At 40.8% G+C, this 18293-nt stretch overlaps 1 protein-coding gene across 2 annotated transcripts in view; it reads left to right on the forward strand.

The window, feature by feature from the left end:
- SORCS1 (sortilin related VPS10 domain containing receptor 1) overlaps nt 1–18293 on the forward strand; it is a 255662-nt gene that overhangs the window by 180907 nt on the left and 56462 nt on the right. For both annotated transcript variants that reach the window (XM_085064887.1, XM_085064888.1), the window contains exons 6-9: nt 1055–1119; nt 9536–9654; nt 11834–11923; nt 16318–16497. In XM_085064887.1, the coding sequence (XP_084921013.1) occupies nt 1055–1119; nt 9536–9654; nt 11834–11923; nt 16318–16497 (454 nt within the window). The remainder of the gene's footprint in view (nt 1–1054; nt 1120–9535; nt 9655–11833; nt 11924–16317; nt 16498–18293) is intronic.

Genomic DNA, 18293 nt, shown 5'->3' on the forward strand with positions numbered 1-18293 from the left:
TGGGAACTGAATTAAGGTCTAAATCACTGTTTGAATCTCTCTTCTGATTTCCTGAAAAATAATGAGGCTTTGAAGAGAACATCTAATTTGTCCATCACTGGAAATGAATGTGTGTCTTCCCTCATACTTCTGTTAACTGGGAGGTCAGGCAGCTAAGAAGAAACTGTTTGTTTAACCCTTAACTTTAATCCAGGATTATGATTGGGAGGATAGGATCAAGACCAGAAACAAGGCTGATTGTCAGAGATGCTGCTGAGGCTGCTGTACAATGAGATTGGCACATCTTGCAGTTAGTACCTCCATAACTCAGGCTGTCCATCAAACCACTGGCCATTTGGACTCTTCCAGGGAATTGGTGAGGCCAGCAGTGCCAGTCCAGGGGAACCTCAACAATGGAAGCAAAGCTTAATTCCATAAACTCCTTATTTGCAGTGCTCTGTGTCTTTACTTTGTTACTTGTTAATTCAGAGGGAGCAAACAGTCATTTTCAATGTGACATTTCTTTTATTAATGGAACACTGTTTTTATTAGATCAGAAGTGATAAAATGTCTCAGGATAAAATGAGTTTTTAAAACTTGTTAATTAATGAGGGAACATCGATCATTAAGAGTGTCAATTAAGCAAATGTGCATAAAATGTCCAATATAAAGGAGCAGCTATAATTAGTATGCTGGCAAATACTATTATCTCATCAATTAAAGTCTTCTTTATCCCGCCCTGAACTGAAATGCATCCTTCTGACCAAACCAGGAGAAACATCAAAATTTCAGGTGCCAGGGAGAGCAGGAACAAGTCTCCAGGTGTAAAGAAGTGAAGTAAAGGGGTCAGAAATAAAGAACTCATAAATACAATGACATTGATTGGAAAAAATGGTAGAATTTCTTTAAAATGTTCAAGTTCATTTCAGGGAAAACTCCAAAATTCTTTCAAAATAATCAGTTCTTATTTGTGAGTATGAGTTTATGTCCAGCTAAACAGGAACTTCTTTGAAAGTAATATCCATTCATGGTATATGTTGTTTTTAATGCCCTTGTCTCTATCTGTCCTTTACAGGTCTATGATGGGCAATGGAAGAGAGCCTGATCTTGTGCACCTGGAGGCAAGGACAGTGGATGGTCGTAAGTGTATCAGCCTCCAAATATTGTGGTATCCTGGGCTCTCCTCATGTTCTTGTAACCACAGTATGACAATAGAAATCTCACTTATTTTTAGTGATACACTCATTTAATGCTAGCAGTTTGGCTGTTCCAAGTCAGGTTTGTGAGAAGAGCGGTGTTTCCAGCAAGGCAAAAAGTTGGGTTTAACAGGCTGTGAAAGGATCTGGGGACATGGTAAAGAAGAATGGGTGATAAGCAGTATGTGGAGCTACTACACACAACATTTTTATTTCTTCTTACGTGATTTTTGTTGATGGGAACATGACATTGAAGAGAAGTTCCTGGGTCACAAAGTCTAGCTGCTGTTTGTTCCCACAGAACATAACATCACCTTGTTTTTAGCTTTGTAGTTTCAGCAGACCAGGGACACTCTGCCTTAGGTTCTACCTTTGAAAATACCTAATTTCTCTCCCATTGGAAACCTTTTAATGACCAGTCTAAGTGCATTCTTCACTGTTACTGCATGTCCTGTCGTTGTCCTTCACTTTCATCAGCTCCTTTCCCTCCCTGCTTTGCCTCTTGAGGTGCTTTTTTTTTTTTTCCCTATTCCAGGAGCCTCCTTTACCTGCAACTCCAAAATATTCTCCTAATTGGCTGTAAATTCTCTCAGGCACCCTCAGCCACCTGCTGGCCTTTTCTTCTCCCATCCAGGCTTCCTCAAGGTTTATCTTTGAGCTCCACTGCCTTTGCAGATCTTTCTCCATGGATTTCTTTTCCACAACATTGGATTGCCTCAGGCAGGCATCACACTGAAAGCCTGGCTGCCAGAGACCTAGTCATTTTTATTCCATATTGTTTCCTCAGTAAATAGCAGTTCTCCAGCAACATAACAAGGAAGTTTTTACCACTTGCAATACAGAAGTATTAATGATGCCTTCAATTAATTGTTTTCTAAATGGATAAAGTTCTCCCTTGAATTGTACCCTCAAAAGCAGTGGTGTTACTTAAAATGTGAATTTTGTCATTGGAAACTTTAAAAAATACCTGAAAAGTTAATTGTAAGGTGATCTGGTTTTTAACTTATGGAAATCTAGCTTAAAAGAGAATTTTTTGGAAGATGAATTTTGAAAAGAAACAGTTGCGATAGAAACCATAAAGTTTTAAAGGTCTTTTCATTTCAAGATATGCAAGGATTAGTGACAGGGAAAGAACGTATTATCTCTATTTCTTATAATTTGTGATCTGTGATTATTATGTCTCCTCTCAATTTCACTTACTTTATGTGGCAGCAGAGCTTCTATTTCTTGGGATGTACTGAATAAAAAGGAAATATTCTAACAAACAGGACAGTGTCTATTTCAGCACAAAATACTGCTGTTAGAAGTCATTAACAATTTGAGGTCATTGAGATGAGGCACTACAAGTGATGTTTAAGGAGCTGTATTCTGCTGATGCATTTTAGGGATATTCAGCTCACAGTGGGCAGAGAAAGTGCAATGCTCCAAATGCCTTTTGAGTCTTCTTTCTGTTCTTAAGCTGAAAGAAGAGCATTTTGCACAACTATATAACATTTCTTCAAAACACTTCTTGATTTCCTAGCAAATTAGTAAGCTTCATTATACCTCTTAAAATGGAAATCAAAAAACAGGTAGACAAAGCTGGTTTCACCGAGGATTCAGGCATATCAGTAAAAGGAATTGTGGAATAATAAATTATTGTTCATCAACTGAGCTCTAGTAACAGATTCTGCACACTTACATTGGCTTAGTTGTGAGACAGCACAACTGAAGCTTTTTAGTTTAGCCAGTGTCAGAACTTCAAATATAAATATATCAGGGGTGTCAAACCTTCAGCCGGTGGTGACCCTTCTGGTAAATCAGTCATTTGCATGAAACTTCTGGTGATGAATCAGGAGGTTCCCAGCTCACCTCACTGGCAATATAAGGAAATTGTTGGATTTTCAGTAAGTCTGTGCTCTCTTTTGCCCCTTCTCCTGGGAGTGTTGGTCTCTAGCAGAGGACTGTGATGGATAGCTGGAAGCAGTAACCTTGGAACATAACACAGCATTTTTTGCCAGATATTTGGAAGCACTGCAGGTCACAGGATTTTAAGGCCAAGACAGACAAAGAGCATGCACTTTGTCCATTGCTGTAGTTACCATGACCAACTTTATATATACAGATCTCTTGGCCACTAGAGCTTTCTTCTGAGTACTAGATCAGTCTCCTTTCCCTGCACAAAGTAATCATCACCCTGCAATAGATGAACAACCCTTTACCTCTTGTGTGGAGCAGATGTGTTTCTGCCAGTGGGGTGATGGAGCAAAGTGTGCTGAAGTGAGAAAGATACCTTTATTCCAAACTGAGGGTAATCTGCAAATATTTTCTCTTGGGTTTTTGATGGTTTTATTTTGTTTTAGGGTTTTTTTTTCCTTTTTTAAAAATTTTCTTTCATTTACTTATTTATACTTTGTTTGAAATATCTCTTTTGAGAGCTAACCAAGTGTAAAATTTCAATAAAGAGATTAACTTTGAGAAGATAGATTTGCCAAAACAAGGCAGAGAGAAAGAAGGAAAGAAAGGGGAGTAGTGTGTGACCACACAATCTATACAATAAAATAAAAGATCCTAAAGTAGAAATATAAGGGCTGAGCAAAAACCTGCTGAACTAAATACAGATTAGAAAAAAACCCCTAATTTTTGTGCTGGTATCTTTTCCAGCAGAAGCTGAATAGTCCAACTGCAGCTTTAGCTGAGAAGAAGTAGAAATGTCAGCAGGGTACAGGGTCTCCCTGACTGTTTGAGAACATCTCTCAGCAGCAACCTCAGTACTGGGCTCTCCTTGCTAGGACACCAGTAGCTCATTCTCTTCTGCTCCCTGATTATGATCTGTCTGCACATTTTATTTATTGTGCTTATGTACATAATGTAAAAGGTTTGCAAGGACCACAACAAGAGTCTCTTAGCAGCCATAAATCAGCATAACTTTGGTGGTGTGTTGATTTACACCTGCTGAGGATCTGGCTAGCAATGTTGCTCCTGAGTGCATGTTCTCCCTACATTTTTTTTTTTTTTTCTTCTTGGCATCCAGAAAAAATATGGAGTCCTTCTGAACACATTGTGTGTCATCAAACCAACGTGCAGGTAGTGATGAGCAAGCTGAGTACAGCCTGCTCAGTTTAGTTCACTTGGTGGAGACTGATTTGCAGGGCTAATCTCTGCCATTTATGGTTTTCATCCTGTCGTGTGAGTTTTGGACAGCACCATGCAAATTTTCACCTCGTGGAATGTGATACCTTTGTTTATTTTTTAAAGGCTTCAGCCCTAGTCCAAATCAATCTGGGGCCAAGAGCAGAGTGGTAAAACTGAATTTTCTGGTTGGAAGAAGTTCTCATGAATGTTATCTCACATTTCCATTTGTACGCTTGGGTGTCCCTGGTGTTTCACTTTGATTTTGGAACAGGATCAAAGGCAAGCCAGCAAAGTCAGCAGGAATTGTGATTATTTTTTTGTCTGGCTTCAGGTCAACACCCCAGTAAGACAATTAATCCCCTACAGTTCTTAATCGCACAATAAGCTTCTCTTTGTTACATTCAGCACCACAGCCAGCATGGCAGGCTGATGGTGGAAGCTAAATCTAGGTTTGCTCAAATGCAACTTAAGTGCTTTCAGAAGGTGTAAACTTAATGACATGTTGTGTTCAGGTTTGTAAAGAATACACAAGATCATAAAATTACCTGGCTTATTTGAGCTTGGCAGGGTTATCCCAGTAAGGTCTGATTCAAGCTAATTACATGGGAGGTAATTTTTATTCAGGTGGTTCCTACTGAGGAATCCAGACTGTTGGCGCAAATTAGAAAGACGGATTCCTACAAGGCATTTGGAGACTAACTGGGTACCCACTGGCCCTCCAGAGAATGGCAAAACTGACTCAGAGGATGTCTAAATGACAGTTTCTATAGACAGTAAAGCAGTAAAACAGCTGTTACAATTATGAGACATGCATTTGCTTTTGTAGATAAGACACCAATTTCTTTAGAGTAAAGTTTTTATTTTTTTTTTTAAGTGTGGATGAAAGAAACAAAGGGGGTGTCTAATGTGCTGGCAAAAATTTAGAGAGCTCCTGATATTGAAAAAGTAGTTTTGTTTCCTTTGCTTGTCTTCTGCTGTCCTGATTTACATAGCCACTTTTCTTCCTGAAAGGTAGTTTAGGTGCTGCTGCAATGCAGGTAAGAACAAAGTCTCACCTGGGGCCAGCAGACATGGTCTGCTTCCTGATCAACAGGGGCTGAACATCTGGCCAATAGTGTCTGAATCACAAAGCTGCACTAGCACTTTAATTTCTGTTTTCACAGAAAATTGCTAGGAAGAATAAAATAATCACTGTTGTGGAAAAAACGAGTAGGCAACCTACCCTGACAGTTTTTTCCTAACGTAGCTACAGAGGTGCATTTATTCCCATAGTGCCCTAAACCTGAATTATTTTTCCTGATTGTGATTAGTGTTTTTTCCTGATCTTGGTTAGTATTTGTCCTGAAGAATGACATCTGTTACTTTTTGCCAGAAATGGCAGAGGATATACTTCCCTGTGTAAAGAAAGATTTCTGATGCTGACATGCAATGAAGAAAGAGTAGCAGCAGGATAAAACCAGATTTGTGAGTAGTTAGTAAATGGGATGGTTTCGTTTCACTGATCTTCATTACTGGTTAATTGCTTTGCAGTTGCTGAGTCCTGGAGAGTTGTGAGCATATTCCCATAGCATGAATGTTTCACAAATCAACATTCAGGCCAGATGGAAATGGATAAAGAACAGTAATTTTGTGTTTTTCTCAAAAAAAAGATTACAGTATGGGAGAACATTTAATTAAACTGTGGAATGTATTGCCATGGGAGGTTGTGAATGCTGAAGACGTACCTGGACTGCTGAGGCAACCTAGACTTCTGTTATTAGTCACTGGTGGAGAGGGGTTACAGGCTTCATATGTCAGTACCATGTTCTTATGGTCCATTAGTTACAGAATGCCAGTCATCCTTCAAAACCAGAAATTATCCCTAATGTCTGAGTTGCTCAGTAATGAATTGGGATTCTTCACAGAAAATCTGAGACACAGATCATTGATTACGTTGTATAAAACTTCTCATTTGTCCTCAGTGGGTTTATTGGTAGAGAGAAAGACACATTACTCAATGAATTAAAGAGAAGAAAAATATAAATTATATACTTGCAGAGTACAGTGAATATTTTCCTTGATTCTCCCTGTGATCAAATAAGGTTTTCAGAAGATATACATGCAAACTTACACTAGGAAGCATGGATATTAGGGTTTGATATTTAATCCAAAATAGCACTCAGAAACAAAATATCCTGAAGAAAGTCCCACTGCTTTAGGAAAGGATCTAAAACTCTCCTGTTTGCTTTTCCAGAGGCTCACCAGCCTCCAGTAACTACCAATAACCTTCCATCTCCACCAGCTGAGCCAGAAAATGTCTCTGAGACAGGCTGGATCCATTTCCATTGAGAACATATGAACATGGAGCACAAAAAATACTAAAATATTTCATGGCACAGGGTCCCCCTGGCTCTTAAATTTTTCTGTGTGTTAGCATTTGCAATTCTTTTTCACCACTGAAACAGATTAATTTTTTCAGAGGTTTCCCTTACAAGATGTCTCCTCTGTTCTTGTGCTCTGTGACTTTTCTTTAGAAATAGCTGCCATTCCCTGAGAAGATTCCTACTCTGGGTATCTAAACCTGTCAAAATCAAAGTGTCTGGGGGTGTAAGAGCTGGGAGTTGCTATGTTCTTCTCTCCAGGCACAGTGTGACTTTGTTGTTGTATATTAAAAACAGCAGCTGTTGTTGGAGGTGAGGGTTCTGGAAATGAAAAGCATAATGTCCTAATTACCTATGGCAGGGAAAACATCTGTGCAGGAAAACTAATGAAATTAATTCCAGAGCTTAGCAACTGAATACATTAATTGACATTAATTAATGCTAAATTACAAACCTCTGCCAATGGAGTCACATAAAATGTCCGTGAGAATGAAATGAAAAAATCCTTGAGTTAACATGAGCACAGAAAATCTTCCCCTATGAAAAAAAATGGGAAACAGGCATTGCAAGAAGCCTGCTTTTCCTTCTTTCTGTCTCCTGTAGCAAAAGGAGCTTTTCTTGTTGTGCACATCTCAGTGTTTGGCTGTTTGGGAGATTAGCTTAAGCAATTTCAGTGCTGTGCCCTTTAGTAGTTATTACTGGCATTTTAGAATTGAATCCATGGAGAATTGCACTGTAAAAGTTCACAGGAATTGCCTTGGTAAATCTTCATCAGTGGTACAATCAGTGCTGCACAGACTCCTGCGATCACAGCAGAAACAGGGATAGTCCCCATTCCTCCATTAAAGCAGGATTGAAAGAACCTCAGTCAACTCTAATGGATGTCAACCTGGCCTGTTCTTTAAAACCTCTTGTGGAGATTCCTTAATCTTCTTTGCTGGCTGGTCCCAGAAACATGCATCCTGTGCTCTCAGCTTGGATAACCCCTTTGCAGGGGAAGTAGAATGGTACTGCAGTCCCCTCTTCATGTGTACCAGAGGGCTGCTGTGCCTGTGGAAGTAAAAAAACAATTAAGAGGGGAAAGAGGAAACAATGTGGGAAACAGAGGTCTGATCCTGTGTATCTCCATGCTTGGTGGGTCGATTCCATGTGTGAAAAGCCACCCAGTATTTTCAGCAGCTCGGGTGGCACTAAGGGCATTTCGACTGAGGCTGCTTTGCTGAAGCTCAGGATTGGCACACATTCCACTCAGGAACCTCATTGGGACAGAATGAGAGACTCCAGCTGGAGTTGTGTGTCCAGCTCTGGAGCCCTCAGCACGGGATGGATGTGGAGCTGTTGGAACAAGTCCAGAGGAGGCCACAAAGATGCTCACAGGGCTGAAACACCTCTCCCTATAAAGGCTGACATGAGATTGTTAAGCCTGGAGAAGAGGAGGCTCTGGGGAGACTTGACTGTGGCCTTTCAGTACTCTGTCTTCTGCACAACACAGCTCTGCAGAGTGGTGGGAGAGGCTGTGGCCCCACTGTCCCCCTCCTTCCTGGATGCAGAGGGACAGTGGGAAGAACTGCTCTGAAAGGGAACTTTCCTGAGCTCAATGGAATGAGCAGGCTGGGAATTATGTCGTTCCCTGCCCTCTCGTGGCTGATGTGGAAAAAATCATGTCCCTCTGAGGGGAAATGAATTTCTATCATGCTGCCCAGGCTGTATTCAATAATGTTTGCAGTGAGCTGCGAAAGCATAAAGTGTTATAAACGGCAGTAACTAATAATACTTAGCACTTTATATATTCTAAGAACTCTGCAAATGCTGGAGAAAAATCATCCCTCATCAAACTTTCCTGAAGGTTCGTTACCCTGTGTGTCTGTTTCAAGCAGAAGTCGACAGCCCTTAGACGCAAGGAAAGAAATGTCAAATGATAGATTTTAATTAAAACTGAGATTAAATACAAGATGGTAAAATTCCAGCCATTTCTATTTCAGTGTAAAATGGTATTTCTCTGATCTGAAGGTGTAATTATATCAAACAACGGGCTGTGTCTCTCCAAGGAAAATTATTAGAAGTGCTTCTAACATTAAATGCAATTTAGTGTTTCTATCATGTACATACTAATGCTAAAAAGCCAAAATTGTTCTTCCTGTGGATCAGTCTTGTCATAAAACAAAGTGCAAATACTTAGTGAATCTGAAAGAGTCCAAACAGAATACTGACAATCTGGTTCTTTATTTTAGGATAAATTGCCCCCATGAAGAAATTCAAATTGTTTTTCTTCAGGTGACAGATTATGAGATGAGCACCTTGCAGTGCTTCAGAATAGGAGGTGAGGACATCCCACGCAGTGACAGTGGGTATGAGATGGCTTGCATGGCTGGAGATGGATGGCTGCATTTAGGCCATTTAATTTGAAACTGCTGAGGCCTCCAGTTTCAGGAGAGTGTGGAATGATTGCCCAGGTCTGCCAGAGTGCATCTACCTGTGCTGTCAACAGAGAAGTAGGTAAAACTCCTGAACAGGAGGTGGTCTGTGGTACTTTCCAAGTTGATCTGAATTACTCGTAAGTGCTGTAGGAGAGACAAAGGTGCATGACAGAAGGCTCTCCCTTGGTAAAAATGTATAGCTCTGATATCTGATTTAGGGCAGAATGAAAGAAATAATGGGAGGTTGAGGCAGGTAAAGAAGAAAGTATAATAAAGGAAGAAAGTGATCAAGGGTGGATTTAGGGAGTGTGTAGGGTGAAGGAGGGTTGTGTGGTGTTGAATAGATTGTGTCAATTCATGTCACATGAATCTGGGAAGCAAAGGTGCTGCCTCAGCAAACAGGTTTATGACAGTAGGAAGAATCTGTACTCAGGATCTCAAGTGTATTGTTTTTGTTCTTTCCTTTCAGATGCCCAATACATCACCTGCAAGATGCAGAACTGCAGTGAAGCCACTCGCAGCAAACCCTTCCCAGGCTACATTGACCATAACTCCCTGATCGTCCAGGGTGATTATGTCTTTGTTCAGGTGCAGAACATCCTCTTCTCTTATTTATTCTATTTTTTTATATTACATTATTTGATATTCTGTTATTTTCTCTTGCATTCCCTTTGCATGTGTGTCAGCTTGCAACTACTCTGTCAACCCTGGATCCATAAAGTCTCTGAGTGGATTGTAGCAGTTAGTTCCTTAATGCCCTAGTCTCTTGTCACTGTAGGGTCATAGAGTTCCTGCCTGGAGTTTGTGCTCTGTGCCACTCCCTGCAATCTCATCAGCATTCCAGAATTACTGCTTAAACCCCACAGCTGGAAGTGGTGTATCACTCATCTGCTATTACAGGGGAGTAGACCAAAGCTTTTTTGACTATGAGAGGGAAATAAGAAAGAAGGGAGGGAAGCAGGGAAAGCACCAAAGGAGTAATCAGGCTTTATTGTTATGCCTCAGTTGTGATTATAGTGAAAAGGCTGAAGATGGGATGTACTCAGCCAAGCTGTGTTCCAGGTGAGAGCTGGTGAATAGATCTGAACCACTGTGGGTTCCATCAGGCTGCTGCCAGTGTCCATTTAATGTCAGCTGAAGAGGAGAAAAATAGCAACAGAATTGCAGGGATCATGGAGGTGAACTGGAGATCATTAGCACTACACTGGGCTTCCACACAGTTTCCATTTTAGCATGCTTGTGAGCAGAGAGAAGAGGGAGGATGGATATTTTACATTGGGTTAGTTGATTGCTAATTGGCTTCAGTTAATGAACTCAGTCTTAAACACCAATCTAAATAATCCACAAACAAATCTGGAACATACGCTTCAGAACAGCATTTGTGCCTAGTGTGTCTGAGGCAAAAATGAAATGTTTATGTGGCAAGGAAAACAGGGGCAGGAGTCACTGTTTAGCCACACTCTCTTATTCCAGAATGACTGTGTGTTTGTGGCTCGAGTGACACAGGAGCTGGAGTACTTCTCTTCAGCCATCCTGGCTGATGCTGGACCCTGTGTTATCCCTTCTGTTCTTCAAAGGAGGAATAACACTGTGCCAGGCTGTGTTTGCTTGGAGGAGAAGATGAACACCCCCCTTCTAGCCTTGTCTTCCTTCCTTCCTTCATCTCCATCTGGCTTTTCTGCAACTGAGCCATTTGGAATGAGAATTAGTAGGCTTAAAAGCACTAGGATAAAGAAATGGGAGTTTATTTTCCTACTAAACTGGGTTTTATTTACAAACCCACAGTCTCTCATTAAAAAATATTTCTGGCCTTCCTTCCCCCAAATTTTGTCCAGTTCCCTTAAAAAAAATTGAAGAGCTTTAGAATGAGCAATAGTGCTTATTTTACTTAATCTGGTATGAACCTGTCCTCTGAGTACCTTGCATTTTAAACTACTGCAGTGCATTTTTAAACACTTGCTACTCAAGAAAAGTCTTGATAAGCTCAGCTATCAAGAAATTAAAGCAAAGTTCTGCACAGAGGATCCTTTGGAATATTTGTTCTTCAGTATCTTTCATCCAAGGGTTTCAAAGTACTTTACAAACATTGATTATGCTTCAGCAGCCCTGGAAGCCAGATAAAATTGACAGCTTTTTTTTTCTTTTTCCCTCCTTTAATAGGTGGTGGAAAATGATACCTCACATTGCTCTAACCCAGCATTTTTGAGGTCTGCCATCAGTATTTATGCTCTTAAATACATGGCCAGATTCCCAAAATTGCCAAATCGACCGAGCTTCCCCTGCCCTCCATGTCTGTGAATGTTTAGCTGATCTCATAGCAGATACCTATGATGGCTTGTCCAGGGCCACACAGGAGCCAAAGCTGGAAGCAGAAATAGAAATCAGGCCTCGTGTCTGCCAATCTGCTGATCTGACCAACAGCCTGCAGGGCAGCTCTGCAGGTAGCAAAGAACAGAGAGTTTTCTGGTGAGGCACAGGGGAGCTGTGCTGTCAGCAGGTGACACAATGGCCCAGCTGAAATCAGGACTTCACTTTCCACAAGTTTTCACTTGAAATTCTATCCTTTGTCTCTCTTTGCTGAAAATGGGATTCCTCTTGTTTTCTTTTCAGATGGATCAATGTTTATTCCTCAGCAGTAACAGCACTGCAGCTTTAGCCATTGCCACCACACTGTGGTATTTCTCTTAACTGCTGTCGTTTGATATTCTCTATGATAATAAAAAAAATTAAGAAAAACCCGATGATAACTTTCCTGCTTCTCTTGCAGCTGACATCAGGAGGAAGACCGCATTATTATGTTTCTTATAGGAGGAGTCCATTTGCACAGATGAAGCTGCCAAAGTACTCCTTGCCCAAGGTAGGTTGCTGCTGCTGTAATGCCCATGTGACCCTACAGATATTTTGATTGCACAGATCTTGAATCCAACACAAGTAACTGCAAGATGACAGCAGTGAGTGAAAACAGCATTCTGCTTTCACAGAACATTTGCAAGCAAGGAAGGACTAAAACCAAAAGTCAGCACTTTGGCTAGTCAAGGACATGAGCATGAAATGTAGACAGATACCACAGCCCACGTCAATTACCATTTCTTTATGTTTAGTTAATTAAGTTTTGGAGGGGATTCTCCTTTTTTCTTTTTTTTTTTTTTCCCTTAAATTTCCTTTCTCCTCTCGCTCTCTTGTATGGGTTGCTTTTTGTGCTTTGCCTCATTAGTAGATTTTAATGGGAAGCAAGCAAAAAGATGTCTTTGTATGCTTGCTCTGTATCTTGCCTAATTAACAATGGTGAATTAGCATTGGAGCTTGAAAGGGTATTTCTGCTTTCTGAAGCTGAATTTTTTGAAGGACCTATATAAGGTGTTAGCTCCGTTTTGAAGAAACCACCAATTTGCAGTTGGGGTGCTAATGGCTTCTTAACAAAGACAGAGGACTTTTTTTTGGCCTTTTTGTTCTTGATATAGTCTGTCTTTAATGAACTTTAAGCTGAAAGGTAGCAAATGATCCTATGGATTCTATATGAGGCCTAACATCAAAAGACAAATGCATTCCCAGGGAAATTATCAAAGGGAAAAACAGAAAGTGCAAGGTCAGCCTATTAGTAGAAGTTGAAGGTGCACCAGATTTTGTAGGTGGAAATGTTAAAAGGGATAACTTGGCTAATACCACATCTGGCTGTCTTTGATTCTTCAACTCAACAGACCTGTTTATGGTTTATATTGTTTACATAGGATTGACTGGGTGACCTTCATATGAACAGAAGCTCAAACCCTGCAGCTCAAACCCAACCCTCTGGTGCCTTACCTTCCCTACTCTGCTGTTGGAGCCTTTGCTCCTGTTCACAGCACCTGGAGGTGCTTGCAGGACATTGAGGACCAAACCAGGAACCATGAGGTCTTAGCTCTGACCTGTGATATGTGATCTACCTAAAAATTTTCAGTCACATTTTAAGATAGGTTGTTTGAATCTTCATGTCCAAGCAAGAAGAAATTACTCTGTAAATTCAGATCAAATTTAAACAGGTGCCATTTGAAGGAGCCCTTAGCAACAGAGCTGCATTTTAGAGTGGTTATTGTAAAAGCCAAATAAAAATTGTCATTTATAGCTGATTCAGACCATCTGTAGAGACACTGTTTGCTTTAAACTTATTGTTTCCATTAGCCCACACTTATTTTTCTGTCCACCTTCTCAAAGAGATCACAGGGAAAATGCGCTACAATTAAGTTATAATGTGTTCCAGACAATAGCATTTGGAGCAATATATTCATGTTATTTGACCCAAAGAAAGATGCTTTGTCACAGTCTCAGAATATCTTCAAAGACTGAAGGGCTACATTTGGCTTGGAAGGAGCTACAGTGGAACTGTGGCTGTCTAGCAGGCTGCTATCAAAGCAAGGTAGTCACTTTCATGAAAAATGCATAGAGAGTTATATTATTCAAGGAATTGGAACATACAGCTTCTTTTATGCCCAAATTCTCTTTTATCTCCTTCAGCTAAGAAAGAGGGGCCAAATATGGTAAACAGTACTAAGTGACTTCTGGAATTAAAGACGGAAATATCAAGCTTTTTGTCTCTGTGTGTCAGTCCTCCTGAACCTGAGGCATGTGACAGCAGGCAGCTTTGGCAGGTGATGCTGCTGCTCAGGCAGGATGGCCTACAGCAAATCAAACTAAAATATTATTCCTGTTGACATTAACAGCCTCGTAGCTAGTTTGATTAAAAGCCTAAATAAACTTGAAACTCTGTTCCATCCAAGCAGTTGCCTCCATATGTGCATACAGGTTGTGTTAACCCTGTAAATAGTCTTTACTGAGACCTGTTAATTGTTGCAGTATTAATTGATGCTGCCTATTCTGTACCATAGCATCACAATGTGGGCTCTGTCACACACTGTAGTGTCACTTATGATAATCACCTTAAATGTACACACATTTACTCCAGTTTAGACCAATGCACTGGGCAGACATTTGAGAATACTGAAGCAAGTCAAGCAATTTCTCTTTTAAAATTACCTGTCTTAACTGGTAGTGGGTTGAATAGTGACAGGGTGGGTGCATGTGGTACTTCTGTTTTAAATTTGTCACCTCCTTTCAAACTCAGGATGCACATCCTGATGGAAGATCAAAGCTGTGCATCTTTGCTGCATCTATTGGACAAGGCCATATTAAGAGGAAAAGTTGATTTATCAGAGGCACACATTTGGAATGCTATCTTTTTTGACTTTCTGCACTATGTATATTATGCCAATTCAGTCTCAATCTCTGCTTCCCTAGCCTTAAATTCCTTCAACCTAATTGGAATCTTCTTTAGACTTCCATCTTACAGCATGATCTGATCAAATACAGGAAGCATCTAGTGAATGAATTCATTTGTTTACTCCTTCAGCATTTGTGAAATTGCCTTTAGTTTTCTCTGGTGTTGATCAAAGTACCTTTTTACCCCTCTCCCCCAGTTATTACAAAACTATTGATTGAAATGGTAAGGTAATGAAAAAGTACATTCACCAGACAAAACAAGTTATGATTTCTGTCTGTGTTGAGATGGAGAGGCTTGCCCATGTGTGCACATATACAGAAATTAACAAACACTTCAAATCAGAGCTGTGCTAGCCAGGGTTGCCTGGAGCACACTGGGAACACCTGCTGATGTAGGTGTACCAGCAGACTGAGCCAGGGTGACAGTCTGAAATAAGGAGCCACAGACAAACAGCTGTGGCTGTAACTCCTACTGGCACAGCTGGAGATGAGAGAGGATGTCTGTTCCCAGCCAAAATTAGTAGAAGGCAGTGGGACTTAAATTACCTTTCTATTGCCTTGGGAATTAAGCCAATCTGTTCCTTCCCAAAATGAGCCCATCTTTTGGGATATGATTTTCTCCAGTGCAAAGAAGCAAGTAAATCAAGTTCGTATTCATCCACTCTGTATTCAGATCTGGATCTGGAGGAACAAGCAACTGTTCTGAATCTAAACTCTACAGTGAATCTGCTTTCAAATTTATAGGTCCAATTTCTTCGTTAAATTATTTTTTTATTTTTACATTACAAGGCTTCATCTGGAAGTATTAATTCTCCCTAAAAAGCCACCAGACAGTGAATTTTCAAAGACTATTATTAGCAGAAGGGAGAAGTAGCATCAGCTTCCAAAGAGTATATTTTCTGATAAAGTTCCTGGTTTTGCATATAGAAAGCCCTGGCTGAGATTCATGGGAGCAGAATAACTTTGGGATATCTGCCCAAAACAGAATGAAGAGCTGAGTCTTCTGGGAATCACCTGGTGCTAAGAAATCTTCATTTCTTTTCCTACCTCCACAGATTTTTATGGCACCAAAGAACTCAGGGTGCCTGTGCTGGGCAGATAGAGCCTGGGAATTTCATTATAACAATCTCTCTCTTGGTGGCTTTCTCCATTGTAATGGAAAATAAAATAAAATGGGTAATAATTTCTCCAGACATTGAAAGGTGGGATCAGGTTTAATAGTTTCTGTTTTTTCTTTATTTATGCAATCTTTTCATTGCTTCCTGCCTGCTGTAACACACAAAACAGAGTAAAACCTGAGTAAAACCTCACTCGTAACACTAGTGATCTAACTACAGTTCTTTATATCAAGTGAGGATTAGGGTTGTTTTTCTTTTTTGTGGGGTGTGTTTTTTAGCAGAGTGGTTCAGGGCCTTGGCTGCAGCCCACATTGTCACTAGAAACAGCACATAGCAGCAGATGTTCCCTCATTAGATCCTACTTGTATCAGACCCTGAGCATATTTGGCTTCTGAACGCTGGGCAAGAAGCAGATGTTTCAGATGACTTTTTTTTTTTTAACCCTACATTTTTAATATCTGGGATTCAGCAGTCATGAGTGGAATCACTCAGGTGCCAAAAGGAGAAAAAACAACAAATAAACAACCTTCCCTATTCCCCAAACAAAGTGTTCATTAAAATGAAGGTGTTGGTATGGGGAGTGAAAGTGCTGCTGTGTAATGCTGTAGTGCCAATGTAAATGTTCAATTAACACCTCATCATTTAATTACTGCTTTGAAAATTGGCACAAGTGAGCTGGTGCAAAATACTCCACTGGATGGAATTATCTGCTTTTAGGGGCTGCAGACAATACAATAGTACAATGTAGCAGTATTGTCTATGGTTCCAGATAAAATTCCAGCCTGAATATATCCCTTGCTCTTCCCCAGTTACTTTGGTGCCCTCGGAAATGGCAGCACAGGGCTCCCTCTAGTAACCTGCCTCTCCTTTCTTCCCCCAGGATATGCATGTTATCAGCACAGATGAGAATCAGGTGTTTGCAGCTGTTCAGGAGTGGAACCAGAATGATACATACAACCTGTACATCTCGGACACCCGAGGGATCTACTTCACCCTGGCCTTGGAAAATGTCAAGAGCAGTCAAGGGCTGGAGGGGAATGTGATGATTGACCTCTATGAGGTATGTCATAACTCCAGACATCTCATTGCCCTCTCTGGAGCTCACATGATGCTAGTGCTGTCTCCCCATTGCACATCAGTCTCGTAATATGCATGTGAACAACAAAGCCAACAAATGACTAAACACATAGTTTTACTCTGCATTCACCACCAGGTTCTCTTTGATGCATAGGAAAAAGTAGTGGAATAGTTCATTCAGTCACTAAGAGGAACTTTGTTTCTCAGCCAAAATCCTGCTTGGACCCACATTGGCTCTGTGGCTCTGAAAACTCCCAACAGTCTGAACAGTATCATTCTCCAATTTTTGTTGCATTTCTGGCAGTCTAATCTCTTGGTTTATAAGTCAAGGACACACTGCAGTTTTCAGCTGTCCTTGTCACCTTTCTCAGGACTGTTCTGGGAACTTATGTGGCTATAGATATGCACTCTTGGGCTGTCCCATGAGCATGGAAACTCTCCTACCTCATTCTGATGCCCTCTTTGCCCCTGAGCTTTTTTCTGCATAAATGTGCCCTGCTTAAGCTCCCGTGTAAAAAGGCCAATTTGCATTGTCTTCTATGACAACTGATCCTAAGAACAGGTCTTTTAGTGTGCCCTTGTACATCTCCTGTTCTTCTGCCTGTTTTCTGTCTGGAGACAGTACCCAACTGAGGAGAAATTCAGTCCTCAGCTGCCGTTCTGAGCGTCAGTTTCTGTTTTCAGGTCTCCTCCAAGGTATTTTCTGACCATTTGGAATAAAGGCCATGAAGTAGATCTGAGTACCCTTGAAGATGAAGGTGCTCCCTGTATTTCCCCATCACTGTCTCCATATTAGCTCTGCTCTGTAGTTTTCCTTCAGCTGCCCTCTCCTTGGAAGCCACCTTGAATTGTCCAGAGAGCCCCAGAGTTACACATCAGTGCAGATGGACTGCAGGAGGACAGGCACTGCCATTTCAGTCATTTGGACATTTTTTACCATTAATCTCTCCGCAGTGCTGGCAGCCCATGGAAAAACTGTTGCCTCTTATTACTGTCAGCTGGGGAAGCGATTTTACTGCATTATGTAAAGGTGTCCTACATCCCAGGGGGTAAAGAAAATCTTTTGTTTTGTTTTATTGGGCTGACACCACACAGCAACCTGGATTGAAATTGATGGAATCAGACTTACGGCGTCACATCTGCTGATTAGCTAGATAGAAGGAATATTGGCTGACATGGAACCTGGCACAAACCTTCCTTTCAGTTTGATGTTCTTGCTGGAAGGGAACAGAAGCCAGCCAGCACGGTTCTCTGAGTTGGATTGTTATGAGTGATCTAGGGGAAAAGGGAGAGGAAGGCAAGACGAGGAAAAAAAAATCATAGATAAATTAAAAGTAAGTGGACAGACTGAAAAATGAGTCCTTCTGTGATAGCAGCAGTAGATTTAAAAAAGCATCATTATTTGAGGAGATGCCAGAGAAGGGCCTGTTTAATGTGCAGGTGTCTGTGTGCATGTTTGTCAGGTGGCAGAAGTTCTTCTGGTTGCATTGTAGGGAACGTGTTTGTGTGTGTAATTCCTAAACTGATTCTAAATCAAGGATAAATCTGCTCAATGCTGTTCAGGAAGGAATTGCACTAGGTAAAAAGAGAAAATAAAAATTCTTTCACAGTGTCTCATTGAGCTCTCCTCACAAATAGGCTGTCCTAGAAACCACCTCCTAGTGTAAGGGAAGAGCTAAACCATTGACCACTGGGTCTGAGTGCCCTTTCTAGTTCTTCTGTCTCCCCAGTGATGTGGTGTGGCTCTGTTAGACTGGACCACAGCAAGAGAGTCCTGCC

The sequence above is a fragment of the Lichenostomus cassidix genome, chromosome 6 (assembly GCF_008360975.1).
Source record: "Lichenostomus cassidix isolate B80296 chromosome 6, HeHo_3.0, whole genome shotgun sequence".
Taxonomy (NCBI): domain Eukaryota; kingdom Metazoa; phylum Chordata; class Aves; order Passeriformes; family Meliphagidae; genus Lichenostomus; species Lichenostomus cassidix.